The 24,439-nt window shown below is 40.0% G+C and overlaps 1 protein-coding gene across 1 annotated transcript in view; it reads right to left on the reverse strand.

Annotated features, from left to right (window-relative positions):
• The window catches only part of LOC5568978, a 263,367-nt gene that overhangs the window by 119,730 nt on the left and 119,198 nt on the right, over window positions 1-24,439 (reverse strand). Inside the window, exon 3 of the mRNA XM_001658216.2 lies at window positions 13,160-13,840. Coding sequence (XP_001658266.2) covers window positions 13,160-13,280 — 121 coding nt within the window. The 5' untranslated portion in view covers window positions 13,281-13,840. The remainder of the gene's footprint in view (window positions 1-13,159; window positions 13,841-24,439) is intronic.

The following is a 24,439-nucleotide window of genomic DNA, read 5'->3' on the forward strand; positions in this document are numbered from 1 at the left end:
GTTCATACATTCTACTCATTCTACTGAATAAGCTCAGTCTCTGTCACATAATGCAGAAAATTGATTACCCGCAGGATGAAATTTGTTATATTAGCTTCTGTTTCCTCCTTCATGGCACGGGTACCAAGAAGAGTCTCGTGGCTAGAGGGAAAATATGTTTGCCCATATTTCGCAGAAATGTGTCTAACATTGGACATGCATAACTAAGGCGGCTTCGTTATCTTATCGTGCTCTGACTTAGGATGGTCAATGGAATTTCCGGCGAAATTTGTTTTGTCTCTTGAGGCTGATGATTGAACTGTCTGCAGTGAAACAAGATTGCTACTTGCTAAATAACTGAGAGCAACAGAAACAGTAGTAGGAAGAACGAAGAGTAGTAGGAAAATTTAAACTGAAATTTTGAAAAAAACCTCAGATAATGGAAAAACAAATTGTAGTAACCGATCACTAACTTTTAACGAAAAAGTTCAAAAACTTGCTTTGCAGTTTAAAGCGCATACATTTTTAATTTAGGACTCACTAGTTCAATTAGTAATCAAGGGTTCTGAAAGCATTCTCAAACAAGACAATGTTTTCGAAAATTCTTGGGAGACTGATTTGGAAGAAGTGAGAACTATTATTTAAAAATCTAAAATATTGAAGCCCGTGGCGAAGATGGAATTTTCTACATCCTCATCAATAAACTTCCAGGGAGTAGCTTATCATTCTTAATTGATATATTCCACAAATGTTTTCAGTTGGCACATTTTCCTGACAAATGTAAAAATGCCAAGGTTGGACAAATTTGAAAACCGGACAAAAATCCTGCTGAAGCTTCTAGCTTTCGTCCATCAGTAATCTTTTTTGAAAAAGTCATTTTGAACAGAATGATGGTTCACGGTCTTTTTAAGTTACAAATAAATTGTAAAGATAGTACAAGTCTTCAATTATTAAACCTAACTATACCATTCCAAGAGAAATGTTTTTGAATAAATTCTTTCATCAAAAACCTTCCATTGAACGCTCATTACTTGACGACGATTTCAAAAGCTTCCCTCGAGTGCGGATTAAATTATCTTCCATAAAATTTCCCAGTAGCCATATTTCACGAGTGATTTGCGAGCCTTTTAGCAGAAAATTTTCAATTTCCTCCGGCGGTAATCGTCCCTTCCATTAGAGACGATGATACCATTGGCGAGAACTGGTGGCGCCTTAGAGGGGTACTATTCTTCCACACACATATAACTCACCCAAATGCCCGGCCAAATCCCCACCAACCACTGTGTGGCATTTGAAAACGGCGAAAGGTTTTTGCGACTATAAGAAATATGAAATGCTCAATAGATCAATCTTAAGAGCCAGTTCGCGAGAACCGCAACCCCCTTTCCAAGGGAAGTTGTATTGATGTTCTCCGATCAGGCTGAAATTTTCAGGGATTGTTCTACTAAAGAAGATGTTTTGCAAAATTTTAGATTTTTATATTAGGGGGAAGTGGGACAAAATGACCCCCAATGATTTCATGTCACTAAACATGCAAAATCACTAAAACTGACATAACTATACTAAAACTGCACGGATTATGTTGAAATTTGGCATGATTACTCTACGTTATATAAACTTTAAGATCAGCATGGTATATGAATTTTGAAAGTACTTCAAATCGAGAAAAACAAGTTTTTCATAAAAAAATTAGTGATTTTCAAATCGATTTTTTTCTTACCAACCGAACTAGGTAAAAAAACTAAATATGACGTTTTATAGGGCAACTCATGGGCTTTCATTTGAGGTATAATCCAGATATGCCGTTTCAAAAATTTTCGAAAAAAAATTTTTTTTCGGGGTAGTGTTTGAACTTGAGCCATTTTGCGAGTACCGCAACCGCCTTGTCTAGAGAGGTTGTATTGATGTTCTCCGATAGAGCTGAAATTTAGAGGAGTTGTTTTACTATATGAAAGAAGATATTTCGCAAAATTTCAGATTTTTGTATTAGGGGGAAGTGGTACAAAATAACCTCTAAAGATTTAATAAATAAAAAATATACAAAATCAATTAAACTGCTATAGCTATAGTAAAAATGCACGAATTTGTATGAAATTTGGCATGTTTACTTTACGTTACATGAAATTCAAAATGAACATGGTATTTGGATTAAAAAAAATGTTTCAAATCGGGAGACATCGAGTTACAGAACACAAAACCAGTGCAACTGCGATTCAAGGGACCTTCGAGTTAGCCATGAAAACCATCTCTCAGTATGGTTCTCTTACTCGATATCGAGAAACGGAATATCGAGATAGGGAGAGTTAACTGTATTTGGATAAAAAAGGTTTCAAATCGAGAAAAATCTGTTTTTTATGTAATAAGTTTTTTTTCAAATCGACTAATTTGTTGTCAACCGAACTAGGTGAAAAAATTAAATATGAAGTTTTGTAGAGCAACTTTGTTCGCGGTGTACCGTAGTGAATCAAAATTTGGACGGTACCAATATTCGGACACTCTGGTAATATTAACCAATAAAATGCTAAATTGAAGGTTTATATGTTTATTTTAACTCTTTTTTTGTTTTAAACATAATTGATCGCTTTACACGCATTCATAATTCAGTTATATTTGATAAATAATTAACAAACAAAAAAAAAGTTACTCCAGACGAACTTCTTTTCTCAGTGGTGAACTTATATTTGTGATAGTGCCGACGAATACACCCACAACATTTATACAACTATATTGAATGAAAAATATGCTGTTTTTGTAGTTGTTTCGACGTATTAGCCTTTCTGAGGTCTTTTCAGAGAACATATCAATGTCCCCGATAAGATCAGCTCAAAGCTATAAATTGAATGGTTAGAGATACATCATATTTTTATTACTTACATTTAGTTTCTTACTAGTTAAACAAATTCATTTTTTTTTAAATTTATTATAGGGTGATTCAGGGCGCAATCTGTAATTATTTAGTTTTAGTTAAGATAAGGATATATTCCATGAAAAACCGATCTAGTGTGTCACCGAATTCCGCGAAAATTTGCTATTTTGTTTCTTATCCGAAATAAAGATACACGTGTTTTTGCAATTTTTTAATAAGGGTGACCATTTCTGAAATAGGGTGACCAGAAAAATCGCGATTTTGCATTTATATTATTTAAAAAAAATATAACTTTTGAACCACTCAACCGATTACTCATACCGTCTGGATTTTGATTCACCACGGTATACAAATGAAAGCCTTTGAGTTGCCCTACAAAACTTCATATTTAGTTTCTTGACCTAGTTCGGTTGACCAAAAGTAGGTCAATTTAAAAAAAAAAACTAATTTTACGAAAAAAAAAACAGATTTTTCTCGATTTGAAACATTTTTTTATCCAATTACAGTTAACTCTCCCTAACTCGATATTCCGTATCTCTATATCGAGTTAGAGAACCATACTGAAAGATGGTTTTCATGGCTAACTCGGTGGTCCCTTGAATCGCAGTTGTACTGATTTTGTGTTCTGTAACTCGATACCTCCATAACTCGATGGTCCCTTGAATATCGAGTTATGGATAGTTGACTGTACCATGTTCATTTTGAATTTCATGTAACGTAAAGTAAACATGCCAAATTTCATACAAATTCGTGCATTTTTACTATAGCTATAGCAGTTTAATTGAATTTGTATATTTTTTATTTATTAAATCTTTAGAGGTTATTTTGTACCACTTCCCCCTAATACAAAAATCTGAAATTTTGCGAAATATCTTCTTTCATATAGTAAAACAACTCCTCTAAATATCAGCTCTATCGGAGAACATCAATACAACCTCTCTAGACAAGGCGGTTGCGGTACTCGCAAAATGGCTCAAGTTCAAACACTACCCCGAAAAAAAATGTTTTTTCGAAAATTTTTGAAACGGCATATTTGGATTATACCTCAAATGAAAGCCCATGAGTTGCCCTATAAAACGTCATATTTAGTTTTTTGACCTAGTTCGGTTGGTAAGAAAAAAATCGATTTGAAAATCACTATTTTTTTATGAAAAACTTGTTTTTCTCGATTTGAAGTACTTTCAAAATTCATATACCATGCTGATCTTAAAGTTTATATAACGTAGAGTAATCATGCCAAATTTCAACATAACCCGTGCAGTTTTACTATAGTTATATCAGTTTTAGTGATTTTGCATGTTTAGTGACATGAAATCATTGGGGGTCATTTTGTCCCACTTCCCCCTAATATAAAAATCTAAAATTTTGCAAAACATCTTCTTTTATATAGTAGAACAATCCCTGAAAATTTCAGCCTGATCGGAGAACATCGATACAAGAAGGGGTTGCGGATCTCGCGAACTGGCTCTTAAACTACTCCATGATTTATTTTAAGTTGTTTATCGGCATCATTCTGAACATTACATTCATTTCTTATATCTAGGTGTTCTGTGATAGAAAACACTATCATCCTAAATTCGTAAAACAAAATTAAACTTTTATTAACATTCGGTAAACAACATATTACATTTCATTTGTCGTAGCAGTTCAGATTTTCTAAAGATGAGTTGATTTCACCTGCTTATAAGAGAACAAAAAGCTTTTAATTAACTTAACCTACCTTAACCTATAAATATAACGCATACATCGTGGCAATAGAAGATTGCAACGGTTTTTGTCTAAAATTATTAATGATTTTATTTGACATTTGTTCCAATGTTTCAACTTTGGATATTCCTCAGAATCATTTTCAAAATTTTATTTTGAATTCTCTGCAGAGCTTTCTTCCTGGTATTCCAACAGCTAGTCCATATTGGTACAGCATACAACATGGCTGGCCTGAAAATTTGTTTGAATATCAAAAGCTTGTTCTTAGGACAAATTTTTGATTTTCTATTAATAAGGGGACATATTTATTACATTTATTACATTTGGCTTGAATGTCCTCAATGTGATTTTTGAAAGTTAAATTCTTATCTAGCATGAGCCCTAGATACTTAACTTCATCTGACCAATTTATTGGAACCCCTCTCATCGTGACAACATGTCTACTTGAAGGTTTCAAATAAAGAGCTTTTGGTTTATGTGGTAATATTATTAGTTGAGTATTAGGAGCATTAGGAGAAATCTTCCATTTTTGCAAGTATGAAGAAACAATATCCAAACTTTTTTGCAATCGACTACAGATGACACGCAGGCTTCGTCCTTTGGCGGAGAGGCTTGTGTCATCCGCAAACAAAGATTTTTGACATCCCTGAGGTAACTCAGGTAAGTCAGATGTGAAAATATTGTATAATATTGGTCCCAAAATGCTGCCTTGGGGAACACCAGCTCTTACAGGAAGTCTTTCAGATCTGGAGTTCTGATAATTAACCTGGAGTGTACGATTTGACAGATAACTTTGAATTATTCTAACAATGTATGTTGGAAAATTAAAGTTTTTCAATTTTACAATCAAACCTTCATGCCAAACACTGTCGAATGCTTTTTCTATGTCTAGAAGAGCAAGACCAGTAGAGTAGCCTTCAGATTTGTTGGAACGGATCAAATTTGTTACACGTAAAAGTTGATGAGTGGTCGAATGTCCATGGCGGAATCCGAACTGTTCATTGGCAAAAATTGAATTTTCGTTGATGTGGGCCATCATTCTGTTCAAAATAACCTTTTCAAAAAGTTTACTGATGGAGAAAAGCAAACTGATTTGACGCTGGCTAGAAGCTATTGCAGGATTTTTGTCTGGTTTTAAAATTGGTAAACCTTAGCATTTTTTCATTTGGCAGGAAAATATGCTAATTGAATGATAAGCTACTTTCTGGAAGTTTCTTGATGAGGATGTAGAAAATTCCATAATCGTCAGGAGCCATCTTTTTTTTTTTGAATTTTTTAATAATAGTTCTCACTTCTTCCAAATCAGTCTCCCAAGAATTTTTGACAACGTTCTCTTAATTGAGAATATTTTTGAAGTCCTGAGTAACTTGATTTTCCATAGGATTAGTAAATCCTAAATAAAAATTGTGCGCGCTTTCAAACTGCATAGCAAGTTTTTGAGCTTTTTCGCAATTAGTTAGTAATAATTTGTTTTCCTCTTTCAATGCCGGTATTGGCTTCTGAGGTTATTTCAAAATTTTAGATAATTTCCAAAAGGGCTTAGAGCCAGGGTCCAATTGAGAAATTTTTGTTTCTCAATTATGCAAAACGTTTCTTGATTTCTTTCTGCAAATCCTGCCATATAATTGTTATAACAGAATCACGAGAAAGGAGGGTCTGTAGCTTTGAGGTTACGCTTTTGCTTCATAAGCGGAAGGTCATGGGTTCGATTCCCAGCCCCTCCACAAAAAAAAAACCCGTCCAGCCACCAGAAGACGCCTCACGGAGGACCGTGCTTTGGGGAGCTCATCCATCCTCCGTCAGTATTTGATGGTGACTGAGACAAACTGACCCTCTTCGCAGGCAGCTAGCCTCACTAACAACAGAGCACTCTCCTACCTGCTCGGTGTGAGAGTAAAAGAGTAGGAGAGAGTGAAAGTAGATGTAAATATAGATAAATTGAAAATAGATCTGTATCGGTTTCGAAGCTACAGATCAACTGATTCCGGCACAGTAGTGGCCACAAGCACAAGGTGCCTTGAAAAAAAAAAATAAAAAAAAAGAAAAAAAAAAAAAGATTACGAGTACGTTGGAATTGCCTTCTCCTCACGTTTTTAAAACGGATCATGAGTTTAAGATCATCGTCTATAATCACGGATTTAAATTTTACTTCACATTGGAAGTAATGCTCCTAGCTTCAACAATGGAGTTCTGTTTGATCCTTCGACCTTGACGCTTGCTCCTACGGGGGCGGGTGATGAGGGCAGGATTATTTGTGTTGCGCGTTGCTCGCGTGGCACGGTGGAATAATATCGAGGGTCGAAGAACGCGATAGTAGTGTTTGATCCTTTGATCTTGTCGCTTGCTCCTATGAGGGCGAGTGACGAACACTTGTTTGGCGTTCAATTTGTTTATCGAGTAATATCGCGAATCCGGTTAGGCGCATTCATTCCAAATTATATATTTATCGTTTACCAAAACGAATCCGTCCCCCATATCCAAACTCACAGTGTTTACTTGTGAAAGTGCAGAGAACTCCTCGGCTTCCATAAAGCAAGTAACACGTCAACATTTCCCTCCCATCCCTAAATTGACCTGCATTCGGACGCAGCCGGCGCCGTTATTGTTTGTTATAATAATGAGAGCACCAGTACTTACACATTGAGGATGCTACTGATCCCGAGTAGCGTCTGTTGGTTTCCTGTGTAAGTACAGCTGTTCTTGCAATAACGGAGTAGCATCTGCGGGCGGTCAATCATGCTCATGCATGCTCAATGCTCCTAGCTTCAACTATGGAATTTGTTAAAGTTTCAAGAGCATTGTCAATATCAAGTTTTGCTTGTAAAGAAATGTTAACATCAAGATTGAAGTCAATATATGTTTTATATATATTCCAGTCGGCTCGAAAATAATTGAAAGTGGAGCTGATGAGTTTGAGAATCGCTTCATGGGATATTTGAAATGTAACAGGGACATGATCAGAATCAAAATCTGCATGAGTAACTAATTGGCTACAAAGATGACTAGAGTCGGTTAAGACTAAGTCAATCGTAGCTGGATTTCTAGAAGAGAAAAAAACATGTAGGGCTATCAGGGTATTGAATTGAGAAATATCGTGAAGAGCACTTATCAAATAAAATTCTGCCGTTGGAATTACTTTGGGAATTATCCCATGACCGACGTTTGGCATTAAAGTCACCAATGACAAAAAAAATTGAATTATTGCGCGTCAATTTTCACAAGTCAGTTTGGAACAAATTAACCTGCTGTCCAGAGCATTGAAAAGGTAAATAGGCAGCTATGAAAGTATATGTTCTTTATTTCGTTTTTAAACGCTTACAGTTGGCGCCAGCGGCAAAAAGTACATACAACAACCTTTTGAACTTTCAGTTTCTCTCACTGGCCGCTGAGTGACGTCACTGATGTTTATATTCAACTCACTGATCGCGCTACGCTGGATTATCAAATTTCTCAAACTTCCAACACAAGCGCATGGAAGAATGGCAGTTCGGAATTGTCAAAACATATGGAAAATAATTAAAAAAAAAACGTGAATTTCGAACAATTTGGAAACTAGTAATTTCAAAAAGTAGTGATTAGAAATCAAGCGTAATGTGAAAACATAACTTTTTGTGTTTAGCTCATGTTCTATGGTACTTTCTTTCCTTCAGCATTTTGTTTTTACTACCAAAGGAAAAGAGCCATCTATTGCCTTTACAGTTTTGAATATCGCCCTATTTCAAGTGCAGTGCAGGAAGACTAGTAGTCTTCACGTTTTCTCGGCAAACCGTAATAGTAGTTTACGGAACAAGTTGCAGAATGATGATTTTTACAGCACGAGTCATAAATTTATCCTACGAGGCTTGCCGAGTAGGATAATTACGACGAGTGCTGTAAAAATCGAGTTCTGCAACGAGTTATGTTCAACATTTTTTGCAATTTCGTAGAAGACCACTTGAGGCTATCAGAAATAATATCGGAATGCATTCACCATCATTTCACAATTTCTGAAAAATTGTTGTGTAATGATTCATTACGCAACTCAAAACAGTTGCGTAATAAGAAAGCGTTGCGTAATGAATCATTACAGCACCGGTTTCAGTTGCGTAATGACATTCCCGCACTGTATACTTTAGTGCAGGAAAGTAGGCCGTTTCATGACAGATTGGCGTGATGAAAATCAGCCTATTACGATGAGAAATTGCAAAAAGGTATCTTTCCGAACGTAGTGTTCTTTGACAAGACCATCCCATTTGCACAAAAACGCATGTATTTTGTATATCCTTATTGTTATCTGGTCAACATTGCGCAACGAATTTCAAATCAGAGCAGATTTTTCAATTATGTTGGTTGTAATTGATCAGTTCGAGCAACAACGTCATTGATTTATACGTTTCCTTCATATTTTATGGGTATGCAAAATACCGAATGATTCCGTCAAATACGCTTCGAAACGAAATTCCGCGGAATTCCAACAAGCGGAATTTTCATTTTACGATTTCGTTTCGTTTCGCCAAATTGTAAAAATATTTCCACGGAAAATTAAAAACAAACGGTATAAAACGGAATTTCGCGAAATTTCAAGTTCAATTTCGAACCAACGACATAGCATACACTTCTACTCCAATGTCATTACGCCCACAACTACACACAAATGTAAAAAAAAGCCTTATCGCAATATTTTCGCGGGGCGGGAGTCCCCAATGTTTCGAATTAACTAAGTGGCGCAGATCAATTATGCGCGCATTAGTTCTTTCACTTACTCTCCTGCTGTTTTTATGCAGAGCATAAATTTCGCTCATTGAAAGAGAGATTGTTTTAACAGGTATGAAATTTTTAAACTTGTTTGCAGTTCATCAAAGCTTCGTTGACCAAATTCAAAGCTTTTTTTTTTTTTTCAAATTTTCAAGTTTTTTTAAAAAGGTTCAACATTTATTGAAAATTTTATTTTGTTATCTGTTTCAAACCAATAATCTGAAAACTAAATGATCTCAACACTCTTCAAAAATCCAATTCCAAAATAAATTAATAAATTTTTGAAAAAGATCATTTTTTCAATATTTGCTTTTGAAAATTACCGGAAATACCTCCAATATTTTTCACATGAAATTTATTAGTAACTCATTAACTCGACCAGGGAACCATTGTGAAGTTTTTCAAGCAATATTTTTTGGAATTTATTACTCTCATAGTTTTTTTTTTAAATTTATCTCCATCGATTTCTCAAGTATGGGGGAAAGTGGGGCAGTTTGGCCACCTTGAGGAAAAGTCGATGACATTCTTGAAAATATTATGGAAACTTCGGGTTTTGCATGATTTCCTACAATTCTTAGATCAATACACTTGATCAGTATGACTTTCGTTGTCTTATAAAGTTCACGAATGAATGAGTGATGTCTCAAAATACTTCATTTTTCGTGGGTTCCGTCGATTATGGTATGCAATTAAATTAAGAAGAATGAACATTCAGAACAACATGTTAAAATGTGCTATTTTCCATCATATATGAAAGAGGTTTTTGATAGGCATCTTGCAAACTAAGAAATACTCAAATCAATCTTGAAAATATTGCAAATGCATTGAACTGGTAATTATAAACTATTCCTACAGTGTACACATTCAATAATGTTCAAATTTACAGAATTCGAGGCATTTCCAGATCGTGCCCGGAATTGGGTGCCATCTTTCAAAATCGATCAATTTGGTACTAAAATTCATCACCAAAATGCAGTGTCAAAATTCATATTCATATTTTCAAATTTATTTTTGTACACTATAAAAATGATAATTTTTATCATAAATGGGTAACACGAGCCCATAAAAACAATAATTTTCCAATTATGGATTTAGTGTCTTAAGTGTCCGGTACTGGGGGATTTCCCCCTAATAGGCCTTTAGGTACCGATCGCCTCCCGATCGTGTGTTTTGGTCCAGCCACTTCTAGCTTGTAGAAGCAGTGGACAGAAATTAGACAAAAACAAACCATTGTCGCGTTCGGTTATACCCACGTTAAATAAACACCACTTGTGTTTTATCGTTCCTCGAAATAAAGTGTGTTAATTCATTGACCGCGAATCAGTGTTCCTTTTGTGGCAATATCACCTCGCGCGTACTAAGTGATACCGGGTTGATCAAACGAACCGTCGTTATATGTGCGTGAACACATTAAAAGAATGGTTACTTCGCAGTCATCACTGGATTATGCATGATGATCATCATATTTTTGTCTGGTATATGGTCGGCGTTAAGTCAGAGGGGACCAAGTACAAAACATGAGAAAACTTGATTATTCTTTCATTACGTGCGAAATTACCTCTATTTCACTTTGATCAGATTTGATGAATACTGTAAACTGCGGGAGATATAATAAATTTACTTTGGATGATCAATAAAAATCGATAAAAGTATGCAGTCAGAGTGGACCAAGTGTTTATTACCATAACAGCGAAAATGATCAGCGTGCTGAGGAATACAAGGATATGAAAAACATTTCAAGAGATTTGTCAGATTTTTTGACATCGAATGATTTTTCTAGTCTTCCATCAATAGAAATTCATAAATATTGCTTAATATGATGCATTTGATATTTATTTTTGATAATTTACCATATTCGGATGAGTGGTCAGAAATTGCAATAATTTCTGTGCAGACAGAGCGGACCAAGTGTTGAAAAGCAATAAACTGATTGATTATTGCATTTTTTGAGCCAATTTCAGAGTCCAATAGAAGTTTATGGTAATTCTATGGTGTATGTATGGAATGTCCTAGAACCCGCTTATTGGACCAGTAAATTTTGGTCGGTACTCAATATTTTCACTTGGTCCACTGTGATTGAACACATATTTGAATATTTGTGGTCTTCAATGTCCGACCCGGCAAAACTTCAATTTTCAAGCTATCATAGTCCCAATGATTTCAGGATTGACGATATCAATTATTGCAGAATTTACGATACTGGTGTCGAAGGGTCTTGATAATCTTTTTATCTTTGAGAGATGCACCCATTTTGACCATGCCAGCATTAAATAATTGAAATTTTCCTAGAAATTGTTCAGTCAGAGTGAACCAACTCATTAAACTGTGGTCTTTAGTTCAGTCAGAGCGGACCAAGTACACATAGTCCATCAAAAAATCGTGCTATCATAGGTTTGGATTATGATTTTTAATGACTATCACTCCACATAATATTGTTTGAAAGTAACACAAAGATGTGTAGAAATATTGAACCAAAATTTTAACGAGCTAAAATATTACAAAGCATTAGACTTTAAGCCCACTTTTCTCAAAATATGAAAAATGTCACTTGGTCCACTCTGACTTAACGCCGACCATATAATGTTGAATTTTTCAACACTAGTAGATCTGGAATTTCAATGCATTTACAAAAAAGTCATAACTTGTACAATTTTGAACCAATTTCAACCAGCAACTTTCATTTTCTTACAATCTTGTCGTGTAGTTTTAAGTAAATTTATTAACTGTTTGTTTCTTGCATAAAATATTGTTTCAAAATTCTCTTTTCAAGCAAAAAATCAAGAAAAAACTTTCAAATTTGTTGAAAAAAAAAATCATAAATAATCAAAAAGTGATTACTCCGACGCGACAGTTGTTTACTGAATCCGTTGCTGCGCTGTGAACTGTTCAAGCACGTAACAATGTTGTGCTACTGATTGTCAGAGTTGTACAAAATTTTGGTTTAAATGAAGTTCAAATAGAATTTAGTCTATGTTATATTTTTTATTGTTATTCAATCTACCGAGCATGCAATACGGGACTTTGGTGAGATATATTTTTAGTGCTTGGTGGATAGGATCACTTAAAAGTTTGATAAATCATAGCTTGAATTTCATGTTTACATATAAGTAAACCAATATTTTAAACAACTTTGGTTAAATATACAGTCGACTCTCCATAACTCGATATTCAAGGGACCATCGACCTATAGAATTATCGAGTTATAGAATATACCAACGCAAAAAATCCCAGAATCGAAGAAACAAATTTCTGCATTTCCAATACATATATGATTACTACTGTAAGAAAGCAATAATATTTTGTTGATATTATTCTACAATTAATTATTTGAAAACTTTTTTCGAAATGTTCGAAAAATTCCATTTTTTTGCCTACAATATTTTATTTTATTTTAATGCTTTTAAACATTTATTACAACTTGCAAGTGTTTATTCACTTCCAAACTAGAATTAGTCCAGGTTTCCTCGTATAAGAAGGATTTTAAAATGGATATCGAGATATGGAGGGAAATTTTCATCTCACGTGACATCGACTAATATCTCCAGTAGTCGATGTCACGTGAGATGAAGTTATAGAAATATCGACTTATGGAGAGCACGATTTATGGGAATTTGAAGGGACCGAAAAATCCATCGAGTTATAGAATATCGAGTTGTGGAGAGTCGACTGTAGCTTCAATTTGTAAAGTGCTGGAGCATTTACGAAAGCGTCATAATATTTAGCAAACTCAAATTCACTAGCGACACGTGATTCGATCTTTGACACACGCAAAAATGTTATTTTTGTTACGCTTTTTGTTCTATAGAGCATTTTCACATTTTTATTCGCGCTACGAATAGGCTGCCTCCGAAAACCTAGGTGCCAAACACTTACCACTTCCAACGCTCGTAGATTCCAGAATGATAAACAGCGTCGTGCACCATTTCGTCAGATGGACCAGTCCAGCGCTGGGAGGCTCCAGTCTCCGTCTTCGGCGGTCACTGCTCCAAAGCATTGGGGTTTCAAGGGGATTTGCTGCCGATGATGATGATGATGGTGACGATGATACCCAAGTCTGTTCCTCGGTTATGTGTGGGGTGCACTTAAGCCAGCCAGCTAGAATTCAATTTGCTTTATGCCTCCTTTTTGTCAGTCCAGCACAGGGAGACGCCTCTTATCTTCAGTATAACCCAAACACAAATACCGCCAGGAAATCGCTCAGTTTGGAGTGTTTGGAGTCTTGGGGTGGTTGGGTGGGGAACGAATGATCAATTCGACGGATACGACAACCGGCTCGAAGGCCCACACATCCGTTGATCTAGTGGCCCCAAAGTGATCCGGCTGGATGAACGACCGTCATTTCGGCAAATCGGTGCGGATATTGTCGGATGCGGTTCTGGTGTCGGCTTCGCAAGATTATTAGTCGGGGATGTTTGGTCAGTCCACAAATCGGCCGGTTCCATCCCCTCCTCACGATGGCTGTTGGGAGGCGCGTTAAATGTGGGCGGATTTGCGCATCGCCGGTGCTCCTTCCCACTTTGCTTGCGGTTGGGCCCGTTGCGGTGTTTAACGAGGCTGAAAAAATGAGAGAGAAAAAGAAGAAGGAACATTACAATGTGAAAAGGCCAAATTGAATGGAGGATGAAATTGAGATTTATCTAAGGGTGATGCAAGCGGAGCGATTTACTTGTGAGTTAATTTCAATTACTCTGATGTGTTTCAGTGTTTTTGCAATCGCTTACAATGTTCCTGAGCCAAAGGGCTTTAGCACAAAATACAGTCACAAGGCTTGCATGAGCGTAGCCAAGGGGCAAGGGAGACTATCGTTTCCCCTGGCTATGGTTACCATATTTGCTCTTATTGGAAAGAGTACAATTTTCTTATTCTGTTAAAGGATACATAAGAATACATTAAAGGGGCCCAGATAGCCGTAGCGGTAAACGCGCAGCTATTCAGCAAGACCAAGCTGAGGGTCGTGGGTTCGAATCCCACCGGTCGAGGATCTTTTCGGATTGGAAATTTTCTCGACTCCCACGGCATAGAGTATCATCGTGCTCTTGAAGATTTGAGGTTTGGCTTCGATTCATCTTCACCTTAAGTTAAATGTTCCTGACCTCAAAGAAGATGTAAGTTTTCACCACAAGGTTGTCTTGCACAAAACTAGCAACAACGGATAGTTAATTTAAAACAAAATAAAACATCTAGAACCGCCAAAATCCCGAGTGACACCCTTCCTCATAATTTTCCCAGGAGCCAACAGTGCCACGGTGCGATCGAAACACACCGGATGCCGCCTATCGCTTTCATTATGCCGTCTCCGAAGTGTTTGAATTGTTCATTAACCGTTTAAAAAGTGGTTGGAAAGTTTCAAATCGTGCTTATCATTCGATGAATTTAAAGGTTGCTTGAGGGGAAGTTTTTGTGCGGTGAGATAAATTTAATTACTGCGATCCGACCGGCTGGCTGCAGGTCCATATAAGGGTGGGCTCGCAAGAGAAGGGATTCTTCCGAGAAGGCACTTTTTGATATTCGAAGACAGGTCGCTTCTCGTTGTCACGTAGGAAATTCGAACTCACCTAAAACTTGAGCGGGAAAACTTTGAAAATTAATCAACTTGCGCTTCGACCCGCTTCCGTTCCGGTATCAATCATTTTGTATTAGGAAAGTTTAGGCCTTGCCGTGGTGAAAGCGTGCCTCGGAAACCGTGATATTTGCCGACGACGGTTGCTTTTTGTTTGCATATCTTTGATTCGGCTCCCCGTGCTCCATGGTGTTGTTGTACTTATTATTTAGCTGATTAAACTTCACGGGAAATTTGATTATGGGTTTGATATCGTGTCAACGACACCACGCAATGGTTTTTTTGCAATCAGGTGCAATAATGGAAACGAAAAGAAAAAGGTTGCGCGTGTGGCACAGTCATATAGCTTTTTGATTGTTATGTGTGGAATGTAGCATCTGTAGAACATTCACTAGTAATTCTTGTGTTAAGAAATGGTGTTGTTTAAGCTCCTTTTCATTTTTATTTTTTGATTCCTTTATTATTATCATTAGAATCTGTCAGAAAACAGTTTGGTTGAACTAAAGTAAGCTATTGTCAATACACCCGATTCTGTTTTTGCAAAGGGGATGCGTACCGTGCAAAAAAAGTTTTCAGTTCAAAATTTCAAAAAACGTGCAAAAAAAATTACATCCTTTCTCGACGTTTCATGCAAAAATAAGGTTTTGGCGGAAAAAAATGTATGGAAACTTTTTTTGCATGGCCGTGTAAAAAAAATCCGTGCAAAAACAGAATCGGATGTATTTTGATAACAACATATACCATTTTATTTTCCGTAGAAGTTCCGAATTTTTAAAAGTAAATTGAATTTATCAGCTCAAAAGTGAACAAATCGCTTCTCGCTAACGTAACTTAACCTAAATATTTTACTTTCATTTTTGTTTAATTTTTTTTTCGGCGTTTGTTTCAATGTTTCAACATGGGACATTCTATTTTACTTATTGGTACTTGGGTGCTCGCCTTCAAAGTTTCATGGACCGAGATGGTACGGCAGGTCCTCTCTCTGCAGTACCTGAAGATGACTGCCAAGAACGGATCCATACATCAGGACCCTTTCCTTTTGCGTATCTCCGTGGAAAAAATCATCGGCGCGTCAATAGATGAAGCATATAAAGAGAACTGGAGTGTCTCCTACGTTTTGAAGGTACGTAGCAACTCACAGTTCAACCGGTTACTCCGGTTGTTGAATAACGGGACAGAAATCTCAATCACCGAGCATCCACAGCTGAATCAGCGAAAGTGTGTAGTGTCCAACGTCGACTCAATGTACCTAACTGACCAGTACATCAGAGAACAACTCATCAGTCAAGGTGTGAAGGACATCCGTTGGGTTCGACGTCGACAACCGGATGGCTCCTTCATAAATACACCGACCATAATCCTTACCATCAGTGGTACCGTTATCCCGGACCACAAAGACTTCGGATGGTCCCGTTTCCGAACCCGCAATTACTATCCTACGCCAATGCAGTGTTACCACTGTTGGCGTTTTGGTCATACCAACCCACCAATAAGTGCCCTGAACCGTTCCGCATTTGCGGGAAATGCTGCAAAGTTCATCCAGAGGATAAGGTACCAAAAACAGCTGACCACTGCCACTGCCACTGAGAATGAAACTCCACGAGAACCTGCTACTACCGGTTCGATACAAACGCGTTCGGAATGCGTCGACCCAATCTTTTGTTGAAATTGCAACATCAATGATCACCCAGCCTCCAGAAAAAAAGTGCCCGATATATGTAAAGGAACAGACTATTCAGCATATTCGTGTGGACCACAACCTCTCATATTCCCAGGCTCGTCACTAGTACGAAACACAAAACGGAATAGGTAATCGCACAGACACTTTCGCTGGAGCAGTCAACCTGAGCAAAGACGTCGAAGTTGAAGGGCTTAGGACCACCGTCAAACAACTCCTTGAGGACTCTAAGAGGAAAGACGAAAGGATTGCTGAGAGGGAGCGCGCTCTGCAAAACCGTAGTAACGTTAACGACCGCCTTGATACAATCCGTGAACACGGCACAATCGAAGAGTTGGTTCGTCAAGTTGCTGCACTCATTGTTACGGTTGAGAAACTCCAGAAGGACCTAGTGAAAAAAGATGCGATTATCAAGAAGCTTCGAGATGGAAAAGAAACTGAAACAATATCCACTGGTGATGTCTATCGCCGAATCTGAGAAAGAAAGCGCTTTCATTCTTTCTTCTTACTAAGATACTCTCTTAAAAGAGTCTATCACCAAAAAAAAAAGACGGGGTTGGTGGTCTGATGGCTACCGCTTCTGCTTCATATGCAGAAGTCATGGGTTCAATCCCAGGCCCGTCCCTTTCCTCGTACTTTGTAGTTGTATATCTCTCACTTGCTTCTATCTTCCATTCTAAATATATCACACTCAAACTATTCGTTCATGGCAAACGCTAGAACCAGAGACGGACAAGAAACCGTTTCCCTAACGCTTCCTACTTCCACGCGCACGCCTTTCTTACGCCTGATACATAGGCAGTCTGCTAACCACAAAAGCAAACCTCTCTGCCATGCCTTTCCCCCAATCCATACACTCCCGCATGAACTGACGTGGATGCAGTGGAATATACGGTCTACGTGGGAGTCAGTTCAATGCATCATCAATTCCTCCCCCTTCCCCTCATTGGTCTGCATTCTGACGTGGCAGGTGCCATTGTTGCCTAAAAATAGAAGATCACCAGCACTTATACACTGAGGATGCCTGTTAGTCCCAAGCAGTCATTCGGTTGGTTCCTTGTGTAAGTGCAGCTGATCTGGCGATACTGGAGTGCATCCACGGGCGGCCAATTAAGCTCAAGCTCAAGCTCAAGCTCAAAGAGTCTATCACCCAAAAAGTGTCCCTATGGATCGAAGAAATGAAAAGTGAGATAAACGAGGAAGCGAGCTCAGAAACAAAAAAGGAAATTTTAAAGGAGAAGAAGCGGAAACAAAAAAAGCCAAGAAACTCCAAACTATCGAAACTGTCATAAGTGACTCAAGTTTGAGGTTCACCCACTCCCACAAATTGGGTAAAACCGCATACTCAAGCATCACCGAACAACTCAATTCATCCATAATTACTCACGATATCGAATCCATTAGATACTCAACCGATACACCCCTCAAGGCCAAGAGGAACTCTAAAATTCAGGAGGCTGATGAGGATCTCATGATGGAATAAGCTCTTCTCCATTATGCTCAGTCCTCCCATACGACTGACAGTAGTCTGTACTGTAATCTCAATGAACAAACAGCGCAGGTCTCGGGTAACCAGGGCCCCACCATTGCGGAAGCTACACCCCCACCAGAACTGCCGAACCACCCCCGACACCCATCTGTACCCCGGATACCCCAGAGGACGGTCGAGACCGGCAAGGCCCCGTTAGTGCGAAAGCCAAGGTCGTACCGGAACCGGCGGACAACCCTTGCCATCTCGATCGATCTGGAAGAGGGGCGCACGAGGGTTCTACCCGTTTCCCTTTGGACGTCGAGAGAGTGAAGAAACCTGCACGACCACTGATGGCCCCAGTATTTATCCCATACCACCGGAAGAGTACCCGATCAACTATCAGTAAACCTTCGAATAATTCATCGAAGGATGACGAGGAGCCTGAATTAGGCACCAGGAGATACCAAAAAAGGATCTGATCAGCACCTGACCGGTACATTTTCGGAAGATCCCAGTAAAGATGTTACTCGAGGACATACAGTCTTCGCCGTGCAATGGAACATGTATAGTTACCTAAGCAACCTTTCCGACCTAGAGATGCTAGTGAACCCTAGCCAGCCTGTGAAAATTGCATAACAGGAGATCCATCGTACAAGCGAGATCCCGGCCGACCAAATCAACATCGAAACGGATCACCCCATTTTCGGAGTACGTCTTCCATGGCCTTTCCCTGAATCAGTAGTTTCAGTCTACCTATCCAACGGAAAACTTGTTAACCTGAAAAAGAGTTTGGAAGAAATATTCCGGAAAATTCTTGGTCCGTTGATCGTCATGGGGGATGTGAACGGCCACCACAAAGCGTGGGGTAACCCCACAATAACACCCGCGGTTCCATAGTTACAGCGCTTGCCAATCAGCTAGATCTTATCATTCTAAACGATGGATCAACCACTTTCTTACGCGGGCGATGAGAAACGGTAGGCGATGTCGCACTGGCTTCAGCAGCTATCACACACCGCCTCCTATGGTCAGCTGAACCGGATCTGCGTGGAAGTGACCATACACCAACCTTTCTCAAACTAGATAGTAACGCTATGCCAGAAGCAAGTCCCCGTCCTCAACAGAAGACGACATGAGGGGTGCACTGTTATCTCAATGCAACCTGGAGGAAGCACTGCAGTCCATTCGGCTGAGGAGAGCGTACGGGGGTATGCAAATAGCGGTGATCCGATTACCAGTCGCAGCCGCTGAAGCTAATTCCTCGGGAGACAAATTCGGTGGAGAGATGCTTCAAATGCATGGATTTCGGCCACCGGACAATAAACTGCAAAGGCCCGGACAGGTCCGAACACTGCAGGAAATGTGGTGAAAAAGGTCTTGTTGGCAGGGACACCTAGATGCATGCTGTGTAAAGTGGAGGAAGGTAACGGCCATACGACGGTTGGCTTCAAATGCCCCAAATATCAGAAGGCGAAGGCAGGGCAGTAATGATTATGAAGATAACGCAGGTGAACCTCAATCATTGCGACGCCACACAACAACTGTTGTGGCAGTCGACAACAGAAACAAAGGGCGTGAGGCAATCGATACTGCGCAGTGGTAACAATAGACGTCAAGAACGCGTTCAACAGTGCCAGTTGGGAGGCTATCGCCACAGCCCTACACAGAATACGGATTCCTGGAAGTTCTGCAAAGTTACTTTCGGAACCAAGTACTGATCTACGACACAAACCAGGGACGGATGTCAATTGAAGTCACGTCGTGGTCGCAGATGACGTCGTTCTTGTGAAAACTGGTGAGACTGCGGAGGAGGTGGAGATGCTGACGGCGGAATCGCTAAATACCATTGAATCGTGGATGACTGGAGTCAAGCTGCAGTTGGCTCATCATAAAACGGAGGTGGTGCTGGTCAGCAACTGCAAGGCGGTTCAGCAGTTGGAGATCAACGTCGGAGGGCACGCAATCCCATCGAAGCGCTCTCTAAAGCATCTTGGAGTAATGGTCGACGACAGGCTAAACTTCAACAGCCACGTAGACCATGCCTGCGAAAAGCCAGCGAAAGCTGCTTACACCGTAGCTAGGATCATGTTCAACATTGGAGGACCAAGAAGCAGAACGAGGCACCTTCTGGCGACCGTATCATCGTCTATACTGAGGTATGGAGTCCCGGCTTGGGCTGCAGCGTTGGGAACCAAACGTAACCGAGATAAGCTGGCAGGTACGTTCCGGCTCATGGCTATACGGGTGGCGAGTGCCTACCGCACTATATCATCGGAGGCAGTATGCGTTATCACCGGAACGATCCCCATCTGCATCACACTGGCTAAGGACATCGCATGCTACCAGCAAAGGGACACTAGAAATGTGAGGAATACCATTAGTTTGGACACAATGGCCAGGTGGCAGTAGGAGTGGAATAACTTGGAGAAAGGAAGGTGGACCCACAGGCTGATTTCTAACGTGTCGGAGTGGATGACCAGAAAACATGGAGAAGTTATCTTCTTCCTGACCCAGTTTCTGTCAGGCCATGGATACTTCCGGAAATATCTGCACAGATTCGGACAAGCAGAATCTCCACATTGTGCGGCCTGTCCAAATATCGAGGAGACACCGGAGCATGTTATATTCAAGTGCCCTCGATTCAGGAATATACGAAGCTAGATGATGCCAGAAACCGCAAGCGTCCTTAATCCGAACAACATCGTGTAGAACATGTGCCAGCATGAAAGCACCTGTAATACGTTGAAAAGGGGAATAACGGCGATTATGTCGTTGCTACAAAGGAGATGGCGTGAAGACCAGAGAGCACCGGGTCGCGATCGTAGTAGGCTAGATCCTCCGTCGGGGACTAGACCGAGTAGAACGGGCGTAGCGTAGTATCGGTTAATAGTCGTCGGAGCGCCTGCAAACCGTAAGCCATCATCCAACCGGGATTGCAGAAACGACCCTGGCACTTGGCCGACCAACGTCGAGTCGGAGTAGGCTGAGTTCACCGCCGGGGTCTAGCTGAGTAGATCGCGTTGGTGTACCGGCAAATGATCGTCGGGGCGCCTGTGAAGCTTCCCACCACCGGAATCGCAGGACCAACCTCGGCATCTGCCCGGATAGCATTGGTTCGGGAGATCTTCCGCCACCGGGGAAATCTTCGTCGGAGTAGGATAGATCCACCGCCGGGGACTACTCTGAGTAGTACGTAGCGTATCACCGTACCGTATAAGTCGTCGGAGCGCCAGTGAACCGGAAGTCATCCTCCAGCCGACCTCGGCATCCAACTGGTCAACCAGAAGAGCTCGAACAGCAGCAGCGGAGAACGAGTCGTCGTAGAGCAAAGAAGTGCACATGAACGTCCAGTAGAAGTTCAACAGGGCTTTGACGCGAGGCCAGCCCAAGGGAAGTGGTTAAGCACGCCTAAGTCCTAATCCAGATCGCCGTGCACTTCATTGGTGGACTAGTGAGACCGGTTAAACCGTTAAACTACATGGAAAAGCGCTACGAGTAGCTCAAAAACTAAGGAAAAAATAATCTCCCAACCATCCTGACCTTCTCCAAGCCCTAGAGCAGTACCACACTGTCCGTAACACGTGTAGGCAGATCATACGAGAAGCTAAAGAAAAACTTTGGACAGAGTTTCTGGATGGAATAAATGAGGACGAGTCTGCTTCTGAACTCTGGCGACTAATCTACAAGGCAAGAGAAGATTTCGAGGGATAGCCCTCATAGTCAACGGCTGCTTGTCTCGCGACCCAGCTGTCATCGCAGATGCACTGGCGAATAATTTCCATGACATTTCTTCCTATCAACATTATCCGAACGGTTTTCGAATAGCTCACCCAACTCCGGACGAAGCGATACGACGATTTGTTGTCCCGCCAGACCGCGGCCAGGACTTCAACGTGCCTTTCACCTATAATGAACTCGAGTTTGCCCTCAAGAGGGACCTGGTGACATTGGCTAGCCGATGCTGATAAACTTGCCTTTGAACGGCAAACTCGCGTTGCTTGATATGCTCAATCGACAATGGACCACCGGAACACTTCCAGGATCCTGGAAGCATAGCTTCATGATAGCAATTCAAAAAACCAATGGACCAGCGTCAGACGCTATCGCCCCATTGCCCTCAAGAGTTGCATTGTGAAGATTATGGAAAAAATCGTTAACCGCCGCCAAGTAGGTTTCCTCGAGGATAATCAGCTACTAGATAGCCGGCAGAATGCGTTCCGTCCAGGTTTCTAAACGGGAACTTATTTGGCTTTTCTTGGCCGAATTCTTGACAAGACTTCGAAGGCTGGTGAACACGTCGAGCTAGCCAAGGCTTACAACCGGACATGGACCCCCGGTATTCTCCAGAAGATGGTAAATATGGAAATCGCTGGAAACATTGGCTCTGATACAGAAATATCTCTCCGCCTACCAAGTCAGTGCACCGTCTTCACCGCGGAGTTAGCAACAATCTATCTCGCTGCAAAGAAACAGAAACAGAAGGAAGCTTATCGTTAGTGACTCAGCTAGTGCGATTACCGATATATGCTCTGACATTCTTTCATCCAGGCCGCTCAGAATCTTCTTGCTGATGCGAAAACGCAGGTGACACTTATGTGGGTCCCCAGCCATTGCGGCATTTTGGGCAACGGGCATGCTGATATATTGGCTGCTATGGGCCGCCAGGAAGCTCTTCTAACGCCCAAAGTTCCTGGCGATGACGTCAAGTCCTGGGTGAAAATAATGATCAAAAGTGCCTGGACTTTGAAATGGGACAGGGATCGGTCATTGTTCTTGAGAAGAATCAAGGCTGACACAGCCCTTTGGTTTGATATACCGTAAAACGGGGTAACTTTGATAATGCGGGTAGCTTTGATAGTGCGAGTCCCACAACATACTAAACGAATTAACAAAGTTTCTGATAATCATTTAAGCAAAACGAATGAAAAACTAAAGAGTATTAGTATAACACTTCATGTCAAAGCTATTTTCGTGAAATCAAGTAGATTAGAGGATTTACATGCTAATATTAAAAAATTTTTAAGATTTTAGCAAAGACTAATTATAGACCCCTATGTCCCTTGCAGTTGCCCAAAATTGTATGGCTCATAAGGTAATCTAGAATGCCGTTCAAAGTGTACTGCGATCTGTCAAACTTGGGTACCTTTTGCACTACCGAGGGACCAAATGCAGTACTAGAAGTGGTACTCAATCTGAGGCCGAGTGGGACGGACCTGATTTTAGCATCTTTGAAACGCTCACAATCACTATTTGATGAAGTCATAATGAGTTTGTCACTTATCCTTGACATCTTAGTTGTAGTAGAACATGAAATCGGTCTCAAATCTCTTAGCGAAACACATTTTTACAAACTGGGACCATTTTTGTAATCTAAGTCAGAAATTCCCATAAAGCGTTTAACGCCTAGAGGTATGCAACGCCCTATGAATTTTCCGTTGCTCATTCAATTTCGTTCGATTTATACTCCATTATCAAAGTTACCGTAAAACGGGGTAACTTTGATAGTTTTTCCGAAGAAAACTTGAATATTTATGCATGCTTTTTCAAAGAATTTTAATTCATATTTTTAAAACAAGTACTGGCATTCTAACTATCGATTCCATTTGATAGATTTCCAAAAGATTTATTCTTAATGGATTTAAAATTTTTCATATAATCGAAAGTCGGTACCCCAAAACAGAAAACAGACTATAGATTATTTGAAAAATTATATATTCATTCAGAATAAATCTTCCGGCAATCTCTCAACTACAATCTTTAGTTAGGATACCAGTACTTGTTTTAAAAATATAATTTATATTTCTTTGAAACAGCATGCATAAATATTCAAGTTTTCTTCGAAAAAACTATCAAAGTTACTCCGTTTTACGGTACCAAACTGGCGGGAACACAAAGTCCTTTCTCGACTCCGAACAGGGCACTTGCGGCTCTCTTACAGCATGAGTGGAAGTGGTAGCTTCAGAAAGACATGCGATATATGCAAAGTACATAATACGACGGAACATATCATTTGCTGTTGCCCCAAATATGATTTACTTCGTAGATAGCACGACATAACATCGACCAGGCGAGCTTTACAAAAAAAAAATCTGTCTACGAGAAAACTCTTATCAACTTCTTTCGGGCAGCCGGACTTATCCTGGAAATCTAAAACCCTAAGAGACGATCGAACGATGATGTCACCGCTGAGAATCACGGACACGAATAGACCAAAATACACTAGACAGCTTAAATTCATCATACAAAAACTCTGTAGCTTACACTTGCTAGCAGTGGTGGAAAAGTTTGCATCACGAAGTAGCTCACGAGTTAATACCAACGCATAACAAACTTCACAGACTCGCGAAATGGCTAGGTGTGAATGAGTTCGCACCCGCCTGCTTGGGAGAATATGTCAAAAGAAGTAGCAACAAACTCGGGAACTTTTACTCGCGAGTAACCGAG

Source organism: Aedes aegypti, chromosome 2, assembly GCF_002204515.2.
Source record: "Aedes aegypti strain LVP_AGWG chromosome 2, AaegL5.0 Primary Assembly, whole genome shotgun sequence".
Taxonomy (NCBI): domain Eukaryota; kingdom Metazoa; phylum Arthropoda; class Insecta; order Diptera; family Culicidae; genus Aedes; species Aedes aegypti.